This window comes from Echiichthys vipera (assembly GCF_963691815.1).
Source record: "Echiichthys vipera genome assembly, chromosome: 23".
Taxonomy (NCBI): Eukaryota; Metazoa; Chordata; class Actinopteri; order Perciformes; family Trachinidae; genus Echiichthys; species Echiichthys vipera.
This window is the reverse complement of record NC_139848.1, coordinates 2,603,531-2,626,309: the sequence shown is the minus strand read 5'-3', so window position 1 is coordinate 2,626,309 and position 22,779 is coordinate 2,603,531. Positions and strand designations below refer to the sequence as shown.

The following is a 22,779-nucleotide window of genomic DNA, read 5'->3' as shown; positions in this document are numbered from 1 at the left end:
CAGGGAGAGCCACACGGTCAAAACAAACACCCAGTAAGTCTCAGTACAGTAAGAAGAGGGAGAAGTCAAAAGAAGGGAAAGAATCAACAACTAAGTTTATTTATGTCCAGTTCGTCTGGGTTCAAGTGAGGATTTGGGAATGCTACTGTGCTTTCCTATTCAAGTGTGTGTACGTGTGTGTGTGTGTGTGTGTGTGTGTGTGTGTGTGCACGTGTCTCTATGTGAGGGTTCATAGAAGAGAAGCTTATACAAAGAAGGGAAAAATACAGAAACATCACTTTTCTTCCAAAAAATGTCCATGTAACTTAAAAACATCCACAATAAAAAGTTTTTTTTTCATATATTATCATCTTTATTTTTAGTTCGTCACGAGCTGAAGATTGATCCGTCGTCTTCCTCGTCCCTTTTGTTCCTCCAGAGAAGGGTGAAGAGCGAGGTCGCACGAGGTGGAGGAGAAAACAGAAGACGGGGTTTTCGGCAAGGAGGAGCTTCTCTGTAAGTGCAAGGATTTTCACTGTTTCGCTTTTAATTCATAAAAGTCTCACAATATGTTAATCTGAGGACCGTCTGACTCCGAGCTCGAGCCCTCCGCCTCGTTCAAGAGGAATATTTTTTTCTTTATAAAACATTTTGACGGCCAATTTGTCTTTTTAAAAGTTGTGCTGACCAAAAACAACCATCGCCAAACCCCTCGGGAAGCCTCCAAGTGGAACCACTCTGAGTCTCTGCATCGCGTTGAATGCAGTTCACTTAAGACCTCACCCTAGTCTAACTTGTCTCACAGTCTTCTCGCGGCCCTCGGAGGTCGGTCTTGCGTTTCCTCCTTCGCCCTAGTCAGTCATGGAGGAGCTCTTGTAGACAGTTGGGGGATTTGAAGACGTCGGGCACCTCGCTGTCCAGTTTGCAGATCACCTTGTAGATGGCCTTCTTCCATGATGGGTCTGCGTCCTTTCCAGCCACGATGGCGTTGAAGAACTCGCGAAGAGTCACCTGGGACACCTCCAGAAACCGCTCAGGAACCTAAAAGAGAGAAAGGAAGGGAAGTGGGTAAAGGATGAGTGACGTGCACGCTTTGATGATAATTGAAGAGGAACTTCCTTTCAATCACCTTCCCCTTTCTCGTCTAATTTTAAAGCAACAACAGAGAATTTATGCTAAAAACACAGAGCTGCGTTGTTTCCGTATGAGCATTAGTCACATCTTTTGGGCAGAAAGTACCTTGAGGCACACGTTATATGGGACCCTGAACATTACACTCATATGTGATTGTTGAGCATCCTGATCCAAAACCGTGCACGTGAATCTGCTGCTGCTGCGGAGTCCTTAAACAAGATTTCACACTGAAGCTCGACGCTAAAAGCACACAATCGTACGTGCGCAGGTCCGTCCACATACACACACGTCACACTGTCCACATCCTTTTAGTAGTTCTGTGATTCTTAATGAACTGAGATTTGTTCACACACGATCACTGCACATTATTGAAGCACAAAAGACAATTAGTTTGTTGCTTTGTGATGTAACTATATAATAATAACAATGATAATAATAATAATAATACAAATAAAATAATAAAATACGTTCAAAATAAATAACAATACAGATTTTAACAGTTTCTCCCTTTTCATTATTTTTTTAAACTTGTATTATTTTATCTCCGTAGTTTTTAATTATTTATTAAGTCATTATTTAATTTATAACAACTATATACAGTATATTTCCTTATTTATGTGCTTAAAATATCTATTCTACTTTTTTATTTATGTACGAATTTTATTCTATCATGAATGAAATTATAAACTCTTGATACCTATATCTTAATATGATTTGTGTTTTTATTACTTTAATATTTGGCATTTATTTTTTTATGAGTATGTATAACTCTCTAATGTCACTTCGAAAAATAAGAAATAAGGAAGAATATAGCAGTTAAAGAATTAGGTTAAGTGTGTGTGTGTGTGTGTGTGTGTGTGTGTGTGTGTGTGTGTGTGTTTCAGGTGTTCACATTACTATTCCTGTACCAAGTTCTTCTTCAGCTGTCAACTTCCCCTAAATGTACTTCCCCTTTCTTAAAAGCCCCCACCTGCGCGTGTGTGTGCGTGTGTGTGTGTGTGTGTGTGTGTGTGTGCGTGTGTGCGTGTGTGCGCATGTGTGTGTGCGTGTGTCAAGTTCCACACTCACAAGACATATGACACACTCAGTCCTTGACAATGGCAGGTGAACAGTTGTCTGTGATCTGTCAGTGTGTGTGTGTGTTTGTGTGTGTGCGTGCGTGCGTGCGTGCGTGTGTGTGCATATGCGCGCGTGCATGTATGTGCACATGCGCGTGTGTGTGCCAGAGTTTAAAGAAGAACGAAGGGATTGCTGGGATCCAATTGTCCTTTCCACATGCAGGCATAAATATACTGTCATCACAAGGCTTTTTGTTTGTGTGTGTGTGTGTAGGATTTAACGTTGTGTGTGTGTGTGTGTGTGTGTGTGTGTGTGTGTGTGTGTGTGTGTGTGTGTGTGTGTGTGTGTGTGTGTGTGTGTGTGTGTGTGTGTGTGTGTGTGTGTGTGTGTGTGTGTGTGTGTGTGTGTGTGTGTGTGTGTGTGCGTGTGCTTGAGCTTGTAGCAGTATTTGACAGCAGAACAATGGCGCACATGCAAACACACATTTTTCATTCTTTTTTTCTGCCCTTTCTCCCGGGGGCAAGATCATACAAAGACACTAAACAACCTAACTAGGATTCTCTCCGCTCCTCTCTCTCTTTTCTCTTTTTCTTTGTCTCTTTTTCTTGCATGCAGATGCACACACACACACACACACACACACACACACGCACAGAGGAGGCTTGACTCTTCCAGACCAGGTGCATGCTCCTATACACCCCAACTAACACACACACACACACACTTAGAGGACGACAGAGCGTCCGTGTGTAACCCCGTCATGCGTGGCAGGACATGCCAAGGTTAGCCGCCACCAGAACGGATGAATCACACACGCGCATACACACACACACACACACACACACACACACACACACACACACACACACTAAATGATTCCCTGGACTCTCATATACTCTGTCTACCCTCACCAACCCTCTCTCTCTTTTTAGCTGGCCCCTTGAGACCAGAGTTATTTCAATGAGGCCCTCTGTCACTGTCTTGCTACAGACACTACTGTACACACGCAGACAGACACACACACACACACACCCCCCATACCACCTATGCTGCTGCACATATCGCATATTTTACACTGAAATTGACCAGAGTGATCCAAACCTCTTCATATGGAGGTGAAACCAAATGTGAGCGAGTTGGATGGATCAAAGTTGAAGCAGCCAGTCGGTCCTTCAACTGTGAGGAATGTTATCAACAAGCAGCTCTTTCACTAGTTTGACTAACCTGGTAGTTAGAAACCTGTCAGATCGTCTTGCTGCTTGTGTTTTTCCTCTTGTTACTGATGCTGCTGCATTGAAGATCCCACAAATGAACTTGAGTACAGTCTTATTATTAGAGCTAGCAATGACTTCCAGCTCTTACAAAATAAGACTCCAGTTGGAACAAATGAGAATTATTTCCTCTAAGAAGCCAAAACATTGCTGTCATTTTACACCTGTGCAACAAAATAGAGAAAGCTCCCAAAGTCAAGCTTTTTAATAGTTAGTTTTTAATTTGCCCACTGGGACAAATAAAAGTTGAAAGCGGAGCTTGATCTTGAAGATGAATGTGCCTTTGAGGCGTCCTCTCCCTCCTGGATTACACCCCTTCCCCTGCTGTTAGCTTTAAAAAAAAGATAGATCTCCTTTCTAACATCCCCCCAGAACTCCTTTTCTTCATATTTTCTTGAAACACCGACTGTACCATGCAGGGGCGTAGCTGCAAAATCTGCATACCCTGATTGAATGTTGGTCTTTTGCTCTATCAGTCCGAAGAGCTGTGAAACAAAATCCTCCACTACAGTAGGACAGTAAGAGATTCAGTGACCGTGACCTGGAGTGTTTTTGCGCTGCAGTCCTGACAATGCCTTGTTGAGCCTGATGATTGGTGTCTTTTGAAAATGTTTCAGGATGGTGCGCTCATCATTGCAGCAACTAGACGACTCAAAATACTAACGCAAGACTCTGACGGGGAGAGAAAAGGGCACCACCGATCCAAAGAGAGGTAGGAAAAGAATGAAATGAAGCAGGAAGGATATTGTGTGTCTGCTTGGGTATCAGCTGAACTGGACAAACACACATGCAGACACACACTTGGGTCCAGATGCCCAGATTTGTCTGGCCACCGTAAATCAGTCCAATAAAGAGATCTAAATTAGGCCATCATCAATACAGATGGGCCTGTTTCCCCCATGTGTGTGTGCTAGTGTGTGTGTGTGTGTGTGTATGTGATTTACTTCTGGCTTGGATCTTGATATGGCATCTAGTTGCCAGGAGAGACAGAGCGAGCGAGGAATGGGGAAAGTGAGAAAGAGAAAGAAAGATAAAGAGGAAGAAAGACACTTGGTTCCCAGTAAACATAATTCGCATGATTGCTCCGGTTTGGTGGGTAAATATTGGATGAAGGGAGGCTCAATTACTCTATCTTCACACACACACACACACACACACACACACACACACACACACACACACACACACACACACACACACACACACACACACACACACACACACACACACACACACACACACACAGAAGGACAAGAGCCTGTAAATCTCTACATCGCTGCCCAACAAAGAGGCCTACTGGGACTCCCCCCCTCCCTCGTCTCTTTCCTTTCTCTCCTCCTCACTCTCTCCCTTCATCGTCCTCCTCGTTGGCTCCTATGTCCCTCATCTCCTCTTGGAAATGTAGTCGTATGACAAATCACAAACTTACTTTTACTTGTTAAAAATCACAAGTAAACTCATCACGCTTATTTTAAGATATTTGAAGTGAAAGGTTCTCAGTGCGCCGCTTTAAAGAAACCCCTGTATACCTGTAAAAGTGAGATTGCAACGTCTCCGTTGATTATAAAGCAGTTGAGGTGCATATTTAAATACTGTGAAAGTATCAAAACGTTCAATCCACAGAGAAATGCACACAGCCTGTATTCAGAAACTGTCTCTTTAAACGAGCCGTCAGGACTTCTGTACAGTTGTGATGTCACAAATATACATAGGTTGAAAGTGCAGCTACAGTGACATTACAGTCATTTCCCGGCTGCAATGACGATGCAGAGATGCCGAAAGCGCAGATACGTAAGACCCTGAAACGCTGATTTTTGTACTTAAAATCATGTGGTCTATTCTACGTTTCTAGGAGCAGCTGCCTTTTTTGCAACAAACAGAGGACGTTTGAGCAGTAAATACACAAAAGAGCGCCACCTGCAGAAACTCAAACCATCTGCAGAAAACCTGAAGTGCATAAACAGCACAGCGATAAGCGCTTAGCAACAGTGACGTCTGCTTTGCTAATTTAGTCATTTCTTACAGTGCAGAGCACAAAAGGGCAGTGTTGCACTTAAACGTATTTTTAGAAGAAAGGAGAGCCCTTTGTAAGTAGGTTAGTTTTTTATGAATACGCTGCCCTATTTTAACACATCCAAAATAGAAGAAAACATAACACAGACTTAAGTTACACGGGGAACATCAGCCGTCATCACCCAGGAGATACTTGGACACTCTTAATCCACAGTGTGCACATTCAGTCACTGACCTGATGCATGCTAACCATCACCTCTAATGTGATATTGATGCTTGTGTTCGATGCTACCATGCCGTTGATTCTGTACCATATTCAGATTCCACTGATTCCTGTACTGCAGTTATTGTACTGTACTGTACTGTAGAAATAAGTGTCAATATCTTGAAGATGGATTACTTAACTAACATCAAAATGACACAAAATCCTTGAAACAATTTGTGTTTTTATCGGAACTACAAAAACGTGTGGTCTTCTTCCGTGTTTTAAGGAAACTATACATTTAGGATAGGCTTGTGCCGATTGGTGGTTGGATCATGTACAGTATGATGCTATGATATTATCCCCAGAGCAATTTCAGTCAAGAGCAACTAAACTTGGTTATTTGTCTAGGAAGACGTTTCACCTCTCATCCAATGCTATGATATTGTCGCACCTAGCACTGGCGCCCAGACATTTGGAATAATGTAGGACTAGTGTCAGTAAATCATTCTTGTATTTAGCTCAGTAATAAGTGGCATTGTTTAAACTTCCACCTGGTTTTCATCTTATTTCATCTCCTTTGAGCCTTGTTTTCTTCCTTTGCACCCTTAAGGCTCATTTCTGTTCTACGTTAAAGACACATACGGATACGGACGGAGCCGTCTGTCCATACTCTGCGTACATTTGGTCCGTATATCTGTCTGTACCCTGCAAGATTACGGATGCGCACTGATATGGACCAAGCGTTGCAGTACCACCAGAGATCCTGGGGGCAGTGTTGGGCACTGAACACAAAGAGTGTAGTGAATAGCAGCAGGGAGCGAGTCATTAAAAGCCCTGACGTTCATGCTGAAATACTAAAAGCTACTTTGGCGTCAGTTTCTCTCCTCTGTAAAACCAATGTCTGTTATTCTCCGTCCACACTCTGGGATGTCTTTAGTGTCTCACAGACCACCGGCATCTACAGCGCTGCCCGCCATTTTGCCTCCTTCTCAACAGACGCAGTGTGGTTATCTTCTACGTCTTGATCATGTTTGTTGTTTAGTGGAGTAACTCCTGAGTCTGAGTGACACCCTCTAGAGAATGTTTGACTCAACGTTCACTCCAACGTAAAGGACGCATGAAAGCATGAGGAGAGTGACGTTTAAACGTTGATAACGTACGTCTCTATTTACCTCGAAATGGGAGCATAAACAAGCCTTTAATCCTTCCTCTTCCTTCACTCCTACAAGCCATCTCTTCTTCTACTTCTTTAACTTCTCTTCTAATTAACACAGGTGACTCATCTTTTTGTCTCCCACCTCCCTTGCTTCCTGCCTCTCCTCCCCTCCTCTCTTGTGAATCTAAGCCACCCCTAAAGAGGATGAATGCGTTTTCTCTTCACCCTGTCAACGTGAGACTGATGGAGACGACAGGGCTGCGTGTGTGTTTGTGTGTACTCGGGTGACTCTACCTATTCACCTCTCCATATGTCTTTTTCCTCTTTTTCCACTCAGCTCTCTGTTTCCTCTCCATCCTCACTCTGTGTCTTGCACAAAAGGAAAACACACACACACACACACACACACACGCACACGCACGCACAACAGGCTCTTAAGAAATCACTGTATAAACACCATATGTTTGATTCTCAAGGTGTACAAACACAAAGAGACCATATTCGTGTCTCCGTTGTTCCTTCTAGTCTCCGGTTTACTTTGTCTTTCTATCTCCCTGCATTAACGTAGGAGACGCCGTTTACTCAAGTGTGTGTGCACTGGTTTACCATGCTGTTAAGGGTATTTTTTCCCCACGACTTTACGCTTATGTGCGTTATCTGATCATTTTTCAGCTTACTCCTTCCTTTCAAACCATCTTTGTGTTCTTGCTGCAAGATGTTGCTCTTTTCAATTTCAGATGACCCTCACCACAGACACACACACACACCTCGACACATTTTGTTGCAACTCATTTGCTCTGTGGCCTTGAGGTTCACTTTGCTGTTGGTCGGTAGGATTTTTCTATCACCGAGACAATAGTAGAACTCTTTAATGTGCGGCTCTATCTCTGGACTCAGCTGTGTGTGTGCGTGTGCGTGTGCGTGTGCGAGCGCATGTGTGTGTGTGTGTGTGTGAGAGAGACTGAGTGGACATATCATTTCTTGTGCCAACACACAAGCATCTGCTTCCTTTTTCCTCCTCTTCTCCTGCACTCTCCCTCTCTTTCTCTGCTATCAGGTCTGGCTTTCTTCACACACACCATGGCAGGAAAATGCAACAAACACACATCCAGAGTTGAGAGATTCCTTTCACTCTTTCTCTTCCTTTTCCTCATCTTTACTCCTATTTTCTAGATATGGGCTTGAGGGATTATTGAAGTTAGAAAGACGCCTGTAGAATCTATGCTAAGGCACTTACAAGCTGCTCCGGTAGTTCATGGTGTCCACAAACCGTGCTTTTTCCACCTCTGTTTTCATTCCTTTTCTTTCTTTTTTATCTGGGGAAAGCAGAGTGAGCATGCTCCCACTTTTAGATCCAGCCCCACGCTAACACAGATTCACACATTAAAGGGACACTCCTTAATTTGTGTCCAAAACATCGTTGTTTTGGTTTGAAACTACACTCCCCTCCTGCACGCATGTGTGTTCTTCTCTTTCTGTCTGTGGGCTCCCGGAGCATCAGCTTCTGTTTCCTCCCCTGCTGCCACACACACACACACACACACACACACACACACACACACACACACACACACACACACACACACACACACACACACACACACATATACACACATGCTGACTGTAACTGTCCTCCCTTAGGATAATGTTAGTGTGGCAGACTTTTCAAAACAGGAGCTATTGTATCATATCATCCGCCCAGCACTACTGTCAGACTTAGAGCTGCAAACATTCTTCAATTTACTGATTAACTCTAACTACTTTGATGATCGAATCATTTTTCAAGGAAATAAGTCCAAATTCTAAGGTTTTAGCTTCTTAAATGTGAATATTTTCTGGTTTCTTTCCTCCTCTATGACAGTAAACTGAATATCTTGACATCTTGGACTTTAGGCAGCACTGACGGACATTTTATAACTAATTTACAATCAATAAACAAATCAACATTGAGTTAGTGTGTTAGTGGCAGTCCTGGCCAGACTACAGTAAGACAAATAGGGATCTGACACTTGACTTTATGCTTGAAAACATCTTGGAAATGTCGTCAAAATGTAAAAATACATAAGATGACGACAGGAAGGCCCCGCATGGCCTTTCACCTCGCATGTTTAACTATGAAGCCAGTGAAAGGACTTGGTCTCAACACATCTCTGAAAAGACAATGCTGCATGATTTTGTCATCATTCAGAAACCTGAATATCTTGCAAAGTGACTTTACCTCACTTGACACTTGCCTTGTATTTAGTTAAACAGAGCTTTGGTTTGGTGATTCAACGTTGCATTAACTCTATTTTTTAAGGGAAGGACGATCAGGACTCATTTCTTTTTGTGTTATCTTTTTCCAACTGGTCCTCTGCTGTATGTTCCAGCTGTGCAGACAGTAACCTGCTGTAAGGTGCTCTGTGACACAGTCACCCTATTTGCACCAGGCATAAACACACACCCGTTGCCAGCTGCCATTTAAAAAGTGAAATTAAAGGTAAAAGTGGAGACTGAGGGTTCCTCCAGGACATCAGCAATATGTTTCCTTTCTCTGCTGCTCTTTTGTCAATCACTCACTGATCTCACTGTCACCAGGACAATGGCAATAAAGTTTCTCTTTGTTCAGACTGCATGTGATCCAGAGGAAGGGTCTGCGTCCTGAGATTGCGTCTGTGCGCGTGTGTCTGTCCTCACTATCTCATGAGTGTGTGCTCCTTCTTTTCAACCGTTTGTGTCTTTGTATCTCTGCACACTGCACTTTGTGTGTGTCTCTTCATACACGTGCTGTGCTTCCTTGGAATGGTGTGTGTGTGTGTGTTTTCTGTGCTTCCTTTTGTGTGTGCGTGTGTGTGTGCAAGTGTGTGTCATCCATAGAGGACAATAGCCTGGGTCATCTGACTGAGAGGCTGCAGACCACTGGTATCACATGACGGAGGCTGAAGGCCACGTCTTTGTTACCAGGCCTATTGTTAAAGCTAAGGAGACAGCTGGGGCAAGGGAAGGGAATCACTGCATACACACACACACACACATACACGCACACACACACATACAGGAAGACCAAATACAGGCACACATGCATGCACGCACACACATACACCGCCCCCTCGTGACTCCAATCAGGCTCAGTGACAAAGATGATGCCTTCGTCTTCTCAACTGGAATACTAAGACTCTCTCTCTCTCTCTTTCTCTCTCTCTCTCACACACACACAAACACACGCACACAAACACACACATTGAAAGCAGATAGCTATAATTATAGTGACAGAAACTGGCAGGTGGCATTGTCTGTACCATACCGCTCTCTGTCAAGCAGCAACAGAGAGATAGAGATAGTGAGGAAGACTTAGTTATACTTGCTTAATGACATTGAGTGACAGCGACATAGAGTGTGTGTTCCGATAGATTATGGGCTTATGTGTGTAGACAGTGTACCTGCAAGTGTAGTTACGAGTGCTGGGGGCGATCCACTGCCGTTCTAGCGGGCCACTGTGTCCATCGTGTTTGAGCAGCTTACGTGGCAGATCTATTTTTGCCGGAGTAGCTTGAGTCTCCGAACAGTGATGTTCACTTGTAAATGTATATTAATACAAGAGGTGGGAATCACAAAGTAACTCTTGGTACTATCACAATGCCCACAGTAATGACAGTATCCCGATGCATTGCAAGACAATCATACCCTGTTAATGTATTTTATGGGGAACCTTAAATACTTGGCAGGGAACCAGTCAATTAAAGATATTAAAAGCTGGTGTCTTTAGTGTTAGAAGACTCAAACGTCACATGTACCCTAGTGTAAGATGTAGTAATTGCCCAAAGCTCTGAATGAGAGAGAAGGCGGAGAGGACAGGTGTCGTCTTTGAAATGTGTGTGTGTGCGTGCCTTCTAGGTAGGTTACAAATAGAAGACATAAAAGGTGAGGATAAGAGGAAGATGGATGAGACACAAGGAGAGAGCCAATGTCAGCATCGGGCAATTGAAAAAAATAACCCAAGACGTTGGTTCCAACGTAAAGCTGCATAGCATTTTCTATTCTCCAGCAGATAGCCCACTTTGAGAATCTATTACTGAGAGTTGAGCTCGGCCCCTTTTTCAATGGACTCGATGAAAAGGAAGCGGAAAAGATGATGAATAGTTGAATAAGAAGAGACAAAGGATGACAAAGAATCTAAAACGGTGGAGAAAGACACGAGAAGTTTAGCCTTTCATAAAGTGCGCAGCTTATGAAACCAGATAGCTCTGAAATGTGAGTGTGTGACCACTATGTGGCCTCCAGGTGTGTGTGTGTGTGTCTGTGTGTCTGTGTGGCTATGTGTCTATGTGTGTGTTTGTGTGTGTTTTTTTTCAAAGTCAAAGGGCAGATTTTGGTGGCAGCCACACCCACCCTTCAAGGGAGTTCTGCTCTTTTCAGACGAACACAAATGAGTATCTATGTGAACATATGTGTGTGTGTGTCTGTGTCTGTGTCTGTGTCTGTGTCTGTGTGTGTCTGTGTGTGAATGCGTGAGGCGCAGCTGTGCTGTCGTTTGGTGCTGACAGAGACAGCGAGGATCCTTGAACTGGAAAGATGAGAATGTCCTCTAGAAGGCTTCATAAAATCGTCTCATTGTCCCTCTTCTGCCGTCACACACACACACACACACACACACACACACACACACACACACACACACACACACACACACACACACACACACCAAAATATCACAACTCTATCCCTTCCTCTCTGCCTCTGTTCTTCCTCTTCACATTTAGCTGTGAGTGTGTGTGTGTGTGTGTGTGTGTGTGTGTGTGTGTGTGTTTAGGAGTTCAGCAGCATAAGCATGTGCTCTGGCATGTCTAAGTCATCAGTGTACTGTAGGTGAACTTCAAATATCGCAGCAAAACTTCCACACAAACACACTCATAAGTTAAGAGTGCCATGCCCAATGCTGCTGGCAGACTCGTCAATCTGTTCTCAATACAGAGGAAACGTTTCTCTTCCTCTTGGCAGAAGGGAGACGCTGACACCTTTCCCTGAGTGTCCTGGCAAAGAAAATTGATCTGTCTCTTTTTTGTTTTCCCTCTTTCTTTTTGTTTTGAAGATGAGACTATTCCCCGTTTCCTTTCCCCATTCTCCAGCCTCCTTCCTTTCTTTGCCTTCCTCATTAGTTTGTGGGCAGAGCTGCAATTAGGACAAAATTGTTTCAGAGACGAGGGGAGCGGAGGGGAGGGAGGGGAAGGAGAAGAGAGGAGGCAGTAAGAATAGGGAGAGAGAGAGAGAGATGGAGATAAACAAGAAAGACTAGTTGAAAGAATGTGGCTGGAGGAGGAGGTAATTAATGAACTGTTATAATTATTGGGGCCTGTTTACGCCAACTTTAGAAGACAACGCACAGGAAAACGCACTCACCTTTTCACAGCAATAGTCTACAATGATTATTGACAATGATTAAAATGCTGTCCATGTACGTTTACTAATGACATAAGTTTTTTTTTCAATCCATCAAACCAAAAAAGACTTTCTTATTCCACCGTGGAGACAGTGTGGACAAAATTTTTTTCTAAAATGCTAATTATTTAACCTCGCAAAGCCTTCTTTTGTCAGGTAATCTGACAAAGAGCATTTTTATGGAAGAAATAAAAGCTGTTGGTGCATAAAGATGAGAATAAAGAGAGGAAAAGAGAGACGAGAAGAGTCGGGGGGGGGGGGGGGGGTTAAAGACGGGATGAAGGAGAAAAGGAAAGGAGTGGAGGACTGGGAGAGAAAAGGACAAAAGTAGAGACGGAAAAGGTAAAAGGGAGAGAGAGGGAGGAGAGGACAAAGCTAAATGAAAGAGGGAGAGGAGAAGGAAAGGATAAGGAGAGGAGGTGACAGAGAGAACATATTGACAGAGGACAGATTCAGCAGGAAGAGAGGGAGTAAGGAGAGGGAGGAAGGAGAGAGCAAAGAAGGGAGGAAGGAGGGGAGAAGTTGGAGTGGGTGTGATGGGGGACAAACCAAGGTGGAACTCTGATGATGCTAAATTTGGCAAAAGGAGAAGTCTTCTGTGTGTGTGCGTTTGTGTGTATGCGTGTGCATGTGCTTGTGCGTGTGTGCGTGCGTGCGTGTGTTGGGAGACTTGCTGAATTGGCCACGGTTCCAGTTTCACGCCTCAGAGTTTGAGGAGAGAGACAGAGAGAGAGAGAGAGGGAGAGTCTGTGTCTTAGTATTCCAGTTCAGAAGACGAAGGAGAGCGAGATGGAGGGATGGGAGGAGGGAGGTGAAGGAAGAGAAGGAGGCAGGCAGGGAGAAAGAACAGGAGGAAAATGTGTACCTACCTTTATCCCTTTACTGTACATGTTCTTCTTTAACTGAAGTCGTTATCAGCTTCCACTGCTAATTACACTAATATGTCAGACGGCTGTGAATTAGCCCTTTAACTACGCGTCTTTATCTTTAGTTTCCGTTCACGTGCAAAGACTCAAAGTTGATTTTCATATTGCACTGTAATGAACTGAAACTAATGGATGCCATAGCGCCGGGAAATGCTTTCCAGAACCGTTGCTCTATATTAAAGTTTAGGGATATGTGGTTGATTGGCTGAAACATGCGTGGTTCTCCAAACTCCTGACCCCAACATGAACCTCAAAATAACCCAGCTGAAGGCTCAAAACACACACAGAAACGATTTGAATGTTGGGTCTGTTTCCTGTACAGACTCTTTACATACACACCTGTGAAAAACTACCTGACTCTTGTTATACAAAGCATGCAAATGTTTTGTGTTCATTCCTCCAGAACAGAATACTTAAAGTCTGTGTGCGTGCAAATGTTACTCTGGGCAATTAAGCTCCAACTAAACTTCACTGTTTCTCTCCTTAAGCAAAAAAGGGAAAATGTGTGTGTCAGCGGGGAAGTGTGTGTGCTAATGGACATCTAAATGCTGCTGATGTTACGTAGAATAGTTTAAGGGCCCTCCGGTCCCCTCGGACCAATATTGGGAGAGAAAAAGTGAGGGAGGGAATGTGACTTCTGCAAATCGCTTTGACAAGGACACCCGCGCCTCGAGCAGCGTCCTCTTTCGCCTCATCGAACACACCCACACACACACACACACACACACACACACACACAAACACACATACCGCGACATCCACACCTCAGCAGAATCGTGAGGTGACTGTAGCGCTGTGAACAGCTGACTTGTTAGAGGGCGTTTGTGTGAGAGAGTATTGTGCTGAATCCAGTTTTAATTCAAGTTTGAAAATTGAACTCGACACAGCTTTATGGTTGTCTTAGTTTTGTAAATAATGTATGTTGTGTTGTCTGGCGTACTAAAACATGTCTTGATAAAAAATACAACTCAATGACAAATTGACTAAAGTGAAGGCAAACTAACTTTCAAGACCAAATTACAGCCAATGACAAGATAGGAAACAGTCAAAAACAAGGCTTTGTATTGAAGACAATGTTTCTTTTTCTTTCTTTTTTATATTTCAAAAAGTTTTGAAAGTTGAGGTTAAGTTAAGGAAGCATAAACTGAGTTAGATTTAGATTTTCACACTATGACTGCATCCCTATCTGCTCACAGCTGCTTCCCTCTGCCCGGCGCCGCTTACCTCAAAGTCATTGGCCTTGTTGTAGTGCATGTTGAGCGCCCTGAAGAGCTCGGCATCGCGGCCCACCGCCAGCTCTTCTGACGCGGTCACACCCTCGTTGATGGCCTGCCGGGCGAACTTCTCCATCTGGATGTAGTAGAACTCCCTGAAGTTGCTGAACCACTTGATCAGCTGGGAGGTGATGCAGCGATTGAACTGTAGCAGAGAATGAAAGGAACATGAATGATGATTCATTTGAGATTGAAACACTGTTACCATGGACTTATTTTAAAGTTATGCATACACTTCTGTGGCTGTGTTGTATTTAAACATGTCTTAAAGCAGATTTTAGTTTCATGGTTGTAGAGCAGATTTAGTGCTGCATGTTTGATGCTGCTGTGGATTTATAATGGCACAGCCTGATGTTTGCTTTGGCACTCATTTGCATGGTGCCATGTCATCAAATCTGACTTGAACTGGGCCTCTCAGGTACAGGGTGTATATTTCATGCAGTTATAGCTCCTCTTACAACGTCACTATTTGTCTTTAAAGAAAGCCTGAACGGACTCTGAGCTGTAAATGTGTATGGTCATTTAAAACGGGAGGAAATAGTTATGAACTTGCATTTTCTTGTGTGCACTGGGCAACAGAAACTCCAATTAACTTTAACTAACACCCACACAGTTAAAGTCTCAAATATTTCACCTCATTAGCCACTAAAACAGTGTGAGCCTTGAGGGTCTTAGTTGGAGGAAAAAAAGGGACCGAAATTGTCCCCTGGAAACCTTCCTAATCAAACAAGAATGACCCAAATATGATGTTGTTGTTATGCCATCACGGGCTTTCAGACTGAGCCGAACCAACATTAAACAACTCTCATCAAACACTGCCCCTGCCCTGCAGGCCTTCACAGCACACTGCAAAAAATATCTGCCAAAAAAAGGACGTTTAAACATTTCCAGGGCTTGTTTTTCCAAAAGTAATGTATTTTGAATGATGGGATGTTTGAGCTCCACTTGTACTTGTTTGAATATATTTCAGCAATGAGTGACACGAAACATGTTGGATCAGTACAAAAATAACGGCACTTAATGCAGTGTCAGTTCATTTGCTCTAGAAACAACAAATGACGATCTCGTGCAGCATTTGAACATGAATACTACACTGGGGACAGTTGATTTGTTTGGTAGTTCGATCGCCTCATAAGTTCTGTATTAATGAGATACAGAGGAGGGAAGGACAGATGCAACAGACGGAGCAGTGTAGGATTTACATAACTAGATGAAAATGAATTCAGAACACCAAACTTAGCAAAATGAAACATATCTTTTCATGTGGTCACTGCAGGTTGTAAGTCACACTTTTCACGCTGTCATTATAGTTTGTGTGAATCACGGTTTGATATCTGCCTGTTTGCATTTTAATCTCTGTCTCATAAGAGTGAATAAAAACAGCTCAGTGAAAGTGCATGTATGTGTTCGGTGAAGGGGAAAAAACGGCTTTGATACGGAGATTAAGCTCGGTATTGTTGCAAGACATTGTCTCACAGGAACGAGGGATGAGCAAGAGAGAGATGGGAGGAAGAATGAGAGTGAGGGAGATGAATGGAGGGAGGTAGCATGGAAAAAGGAACGCAGCGAGAGAGACGAGCAGAGGGAAAGAGATATTTTTTCAGGAGCGGTCAGAGGGGGTGACATAATGGAGCATAATTGGGAGGCTTGGTGTGTGTGTGTGTGTGTGTGTGTGTGTGTGTGTGTGTGCGTGTGTGTGTGTGTGTGCAGCAGAAGCAAAGGGAGTTGGTTTAACAAAGCATAGTGACAGGAGGGGAAAGTGTGTGTGTGTGGTGGGGGGGTGTTTTGACCCACAAAACAGTTGAACAAAATGAACGTGATAACTCAGCAATTAACACACACGGTTAAACACACATACACACACTGAACACACACACACACACACACACGACGATGTCATCTGTCTGATCTAAAATCACAAACCATTATGAGAAACCTCTGAAACGCAAAGAAACAAATGTTCTAATTCCAACGTTTGTCCTTCTGCAAATCCTACAGCTTTATACTAATGTTTAAAGGTTTCTAAAGATGCTTTATGCCATAGGTTCATAGATAAATGGCAGTGCACCCAAGGCTGTTTATAGAAACAACTTTATACATTGTTCAAGTTCCACTCACCAATTAAGCCAAGACGAGGCGCACAGATGAGAACATTCAAAGAATATAAACCATTATGTGTGTCGTCTCTCTTCTCGCTGTTTTCCCTGAAAGGACTATGAGGCAACACATTTTTCTAATCTATGGAAATAAATCGTTGTGTCCTAGACTGCTGGTCAGACATAAAAAGACATTTTAAGATGTCCTTTTGAACCTCTGATGGACATTTTCCAGCACCTTCTGACATGAACTACTTCATTAGTTTGCAGCCTATTAAGATGATGTCATGTGTGTTAAAGGAGCTTTCATTACATTTCTATGGCTCAACAATCGCCCGTAGGTTTGAATGGTTGTCTGTCTCTGTTCGTCTCTGTGTGTCCTGTGATAGACTGGCGTCCTGTCCAGGGTGGACCCCGCCTCACGCCCGATGTCAGCTGGGATCGGCTCCAGCCCCCCGCGACCCTGACAGGGACGAGCGTTTGAAGATGAATGAATGAATGAATGAATGAACAATTCCCTCTGCGGACTATGGGGAAAATGCGTTTTGTTGCAGTATCACAGTTGTAAAGTTTAGGCAGATTAACGCCAGCAGTCAAAATACTGTATAAACTATTTAACTTGTAAAAGAAATGTTAAAAGTTATGAAATTTGATTTTGCAAATGAAGAATTAGAAAAAACTAACGTATCTCCAAAGGTTTCTACATCAGAACAAAACGTCCCTCTTTAGAAAACACACGTCGACAGCGTAGAACGCCTTTTTCCATCTATAGTTTGTAAAAACTCCCAAGACAAAGCGCTCTGTGTGTGTAAGAGCTGCAAAATATCACTTTGTGTGTGCAGGTGTAGCCTCAAATCTCCAACTGTCAGGTGTGTGCTTCTCAACCTGCTAATTTCTAGACTTCACATGTAGAAACACATGCACACACCCAGCCATCCCACCACCTGCCCTTCCACCCACCCACTGTCCCGTCCAGCTCATCACAATCTGCACAAACCAAAAAACAAACAAACAGGAGAGACAAAAGACAGAAAGAGAATGGAGGTGGGGTGGCGGGGGGCAAAATGCTGAGCTCGAGGAATGCCATTTTGTGTTTACAACCAAAAAGGGGAAAGAGAGTGTCAGAGAAAGTGTCAGGGTGCCTCGCCCCCACTCTCCTTCCCCTTGACGGTGGGTGTTGTCAGCCCCCCCAGGCCGTGTTGGAAGGGCAAACACACACATCCTTTAAGAATCACTTCAACCACATTCGCCGTAGCTCGGCACATTTTTACAGAGGACAGCATGAATGTGCACGATCGACATAAATCTACAAGTTGTTACACTGTAGGTTTCCTGACGATCCTGGAAGAATCGCTGCTGTAGGAACTTTCGTCAAATGATGTTTTGGGGGCTTTGCTGCTTCACTAGACAGTACGCTCTGCAGGAGAGTTATGTAAGGCACATTGTATAAAACCCCAACGGTGAAACTCTATAAAATTGCCTGGTGTCATTACGCCTTTTTCCTGTTGTCCGATTGGCTAAATTAAGCAGCGGACCTTCTGTGCAGGCTCACTTTAAACATCGTCCCAGGCAATCTGCAAGACACACCTGAATAAACTGTAGCCTCAACTAATTTCTTAACTGAAGGTTTCATCCTTTTAAACCCTGTGATGTTGGAGGAAAACAGATGGACATGGAAGCATCTCTCAGTAATATATAAAAGCAGACAGGATTTGCTCTCATTGGGAAACACTGACAGACAGACGCAGCTAAAACACACTCTTTCTGATCGTGGTCAGCCTGAACAAAAAAGGCCGTGCCTTGCATCGATCAGTGCCTGATTCCTAGTCCTACAGAAGCCATAGCTTATAGTAGTTTTTGTCTTTATATATTTCTACTGGAGGAATTAATTATTGCTTATTTTGTGTATGTAGCAAATAGAAACTAACTATAACTGATTGTAGTTTGTACATTTATTTTGCTATGTTCCATTATTTGAGAACATTTAACACAAACTTACTGTATTTTCTCATAAAGAAAGAAAAACACGCTACTAATCATTGTATGCTTACCTTAGACCGTAGGATTTTTAATGCTAAGCAATTCAAAAATCCTTTTAGCTACATTATACTACATATCTTCATATGAGCGCATGTGTTACCTCCACATGCTTTGTCATCCAGAGGACTCAAACCCTTCCATGTAGGAATTACTGAAGTTCAGTTATGTCTGTATCAGCAGACGAGCTGTTGCTGCTTCATGTCTTGATGTTGCCAAATTGGCTATGTGGCTCTAATTGACAAGACGGCTGAGAGGCGGGTTGGACGCTAATTGATTCCTGCTGAGACGCCGGCATCAAGATGTCATTTAAGCCTCTCAAATCCAAGAGTCTTCAGAGCCCTCACTGATAAACGTGTCACTGATGTGCGTTCAGTTTGTGTGTGTTAGACTGAGTGTATGTGTAAAAAAAAAACTCAGCTGGCAGGGAGGTTGTAAGTGAGAGTGTGTGTGAGTCAGAAGAAGCTCCCTGAGCCAGCGAGCGTCTAATTAATCCTAACTCCTCCAGTCTTAACGAGGTCTTAATTACTCTCACTGACTCTCTCTAGGCGAGACGACGGATACCTAAGCGTCTCATGCCAACATATATGATTGTCTGGTCAGAAGGCAAGAGCTTTCACTGCGCTGGTAAGATCCCGTGTGTGTTTGTGTGTGTGTGTGTGCGTGCTTGCTCGTCCGTGCCTAAAACAGTTGTCAGCTCAACCCACTTCCCACACCGAGCAAGGCGGCCATTGTGTGCAAGTGGCTCATCTTTAAGAACCAGTTTCCCATAGACAAAGTCCATTCAAGTCCAATTAGGGGAAGCCATTCAGGGCCCTAATTCCCTTACAGTGAATCTGCCTGATCCTCCTAACACATGCTACTTATTGTTCCCTGGGAAGGAGGGGGAGGAGGGGGGAGGAAGAGTAAGAGAGAGGGTGAGAAAGAAAAGGAGAAAGAGACATTGACCCGGATTTTGGAAATATGGTAATGATGAAGGCAATGAATGCAACGGGACAATGAAACAGAACACACACATGCACAGACAGACAGCAACAGGGTGCACTCTTTCACTGTGTCCTCCACACACACACACACACACACACACACACACACACACTACCAAAGCCTTGAAAAGAACAGTCTCGCTCATCACAAATAGGATTATCCATGATTCATTTTTTTTTATTAAGCGAAATAATATCTGCAGAGTTCCTCCCACACATAAATACGATGGATTAACTGGGATTACGACTCAATTAAAACTACATTTGCATACAAACCATTATTTTCAATACATGTGAATAATAAGAAACCATCATTTACTCAAAGGATAAGACTGTAGATATATTCTATTTAATGTTATTATAATTTCCCATAAAGAACAAAACCAACAATGACTTGACCCTGTAACACTGTAGCACTGTAACACTTGTAACACTGATATATATATATCTCCTTCTATTAAAAACACACCAATGAGCCACACTTAACATGGACGCACACGCTGAAGACTATTTAGACATGTACACAGTCTCACAGTACACTTCTGCTGCATCTACATTGATAATAAATTCCAATTAAAAAATGTGTTCACTCTGTTTTCACTGTTGCAGATCGACCCTGTAACTCTGTCCATCTGCTGAGGGACGTCTCAGGCCCAAGCAATTGCAAATATCTCCTAATCTAAATCCATGTTTGTCGACGGAGATTAATTGAATATCAGTGTGGAGATAAAACCCATAGATTGGAGATTAGATCCATTTTTTTAAAAGTCCATCTCCCAAAGATAAACTATGCATTAGCTCATTAGTCTAATCTAATTCACCAATTTTCCAAATGAAACCCCAAAGCCACAGTTTATTTGGACACATATATATTAAGCATCATTTAAAGTGTGATTTAGACGTGATGAGTAAGCGGATTATGGGAAATTAACGGAGTCGAGACATAACAATTTTGAATCACTATTCATTGTGATATAGTTGGGAGATATTCAATGCAATGCAATGCAATTGTATTTATAGTGCCAGATCATAACAAAAGTGATCTCAGGACACTTTACAGAGTAGGTAAAGACCACACTGACTTATTTATGCTTTACATAGACCCAACAGCTCCTCCATGAGCAGCACACTATCTATAATAATAATAATAATATTCATGATAACATGAATGAAATGAAAATAAATGTTTTCTGATGATGTTTCGTAAACACCTGGCTAAAACATACCATGGTTGATTGAGAAACACATATAATATGTTCTTTTTTGTATTTAATCAGATAAGTTGTGCAGTTAAATCAGTAATAATGATAATAATAAATGTATTTATATAACACTGGGCATTCCTGCTCTCAGTGTAACTCTCTCTCTGGACAAATGAAGGTAAACCTGTTCAAACTGTTGGGTTTTTACTGTCCTGTTAATGATCTTGTCACCTGATCGACCTGACTGATATTCCTTCATTTATCTCTTCTGCTCTGAGATTTTCAGACAAACTGAAACATGAATATGTCCGCTGCGATCAGAACGGTGCAGGTGTGACACACAGAAGAGCCAAATGCAATTGAAAGCTCTTGCAGGATTAGGGGAGTGTGTGTGTATTATATTGTATTACGCCTGAAGATAATGCCACGTTTAATGCTGTGTACACATTCTTGGAAACCTTCAAGGTTTACATTTGAAAGACGATCTCAGATTAATTTCTTCACGTCGTTCACAGCACTATCAATAGTATATGTTATATATGTACTTATTATATATTTACAATTTAGGCAATGAAATGGGAGTTTTAGAGTGATTAAACACTTTTAAAGCATGTTGTTTTGTCGGATATTAGATAACTGGTGGACAAAATACAAATGTTTTTCTTTTATTGTCTCAATAACACTAAACGGGCTCATACATGGGCACACGGAGACCCATTTCTATCACTTAATGGACTCCCAGTTAATGAATCAGATCCGCATGTAGTGAGAGCAGGTAGGCTTAGCAACCTTGTGTTTGCCTAGCAACCTGGTGTCCCAGCGACCATTGTTGCCATGGTAGCCGATGAGGATGTGGCACTGCCATGAGGAAGTGGTCACCACAGATATGAGCCAAAGGGCAGCTGGTGTGTGTGTGTGTGTGTGTGTGTGGGGCAGCTCATTTGAATACAGCGTCCTGAATCCGTGGAGGAGCCGTATGCTCCTTTTGCAAAACACGTAGCAGCCTGTAAACACAAAACAATTAGCGCCTTTGTTTAAAAGCTGTTGTTCTGTTGTCATCCCTCTCATTTGTTTGTCGACCCCTCCCCTCGTTCCCTCCGTCATTTTCTCAAAACCCCCCAGCACCCAAACACACACGCATACCTTCCATCATCTTCAAACTCATTTTCCACGTCTGTTGATTTATCTGTATTTCATTTGACCTTCCTCTCTACCTGTGCATCCTGTAGGGTATCTGCAGTAAACTGCCATTATTTGTTTTGTGTCAGTGCTTTAAGAAAAGTTCAGCTTCTCATTTTACGTTGGTGAGAGTGAAAGCTGTTTTGCATGTGTCTGTGTGTGTGTGTTTCGGGTGAAAGGGAGGTCGGGTTGTGTGTGTGTGTGTGTGTGTGTGTGTGTGAGAGAGAGAGGGAAAGTGGGCGTTAACACCCCCCCTCCAACCCCAGGCCGATTAAGGCCAGAAACTCTAATTATGCTACAAAGACGTGACAGACTGGAGCACCCATCTGCGCTATAGGGTCTCTCACTCTCTCTCTCACACACACACACACACACACACACACATATTTAGAGTAACGGAATAACACACAAAACTGAATAACATCACACGACAAAGTAAACAAAAGTAACGAGTATGAGAATATCTGACCGGAAAAGTTCACAAAAAAATGAGATCAGAAAACAGCATGAACAATAAAAAAACAAACGCACTGTGACCCAATCTAAAATCCAAACGCCTCACGCAGACGCGTACCTGTTTACAACAGCTCATCTTCCCCATCTGTCACTGATTTTTGAGATCTGATTCTAAAGATGAATTCCCATCGTTTTAAGTCCGCGCTCGTCCATTCAATTCAGGGCATGAGACACTTTTTCCAGCTCTCTCTCCGATCTCCTTCCATTTGTACACATGCACATTGTGAATTTTATCTCAGCAAGACTCAATCACAATGCAAACATGACCTTTTCTATCTCTTATTATCCAACAGCAATGTAAGTAAACTCTTATCAACCACATCTGTCTCTT

General features: G+C 42.9%; 1 protein-coding gene across 1 annotated transcript in view; it reads right to left on the bottom strand.

Moving 5' to 3' along the window:
- Positions 1-403: 403 nt before the first annotated feature.
- prox1a (prospero homeobox 1a) overlaps positions 404-22,779 on the bottom strand; it is a 34,560-nt gene continuing 12,184 nt past the window's right edge. The window contains exons 6-7 of the mRNA XM_083937709.1: positions 14,383-14,577; positions 404-1,020 (exon numbers count right to left, since the gene is read on the bottom strand). Coding sequence (XP_083793835.1) covers positions 835-1,020; positions 14,383-14,577 — 381 coding nt within the window. The 3' untranslated portion in view covers positions 404-834. The remainder of the gene's footprint in view (positions 1,021-14,382; positions 14,578-22,779) is intronic.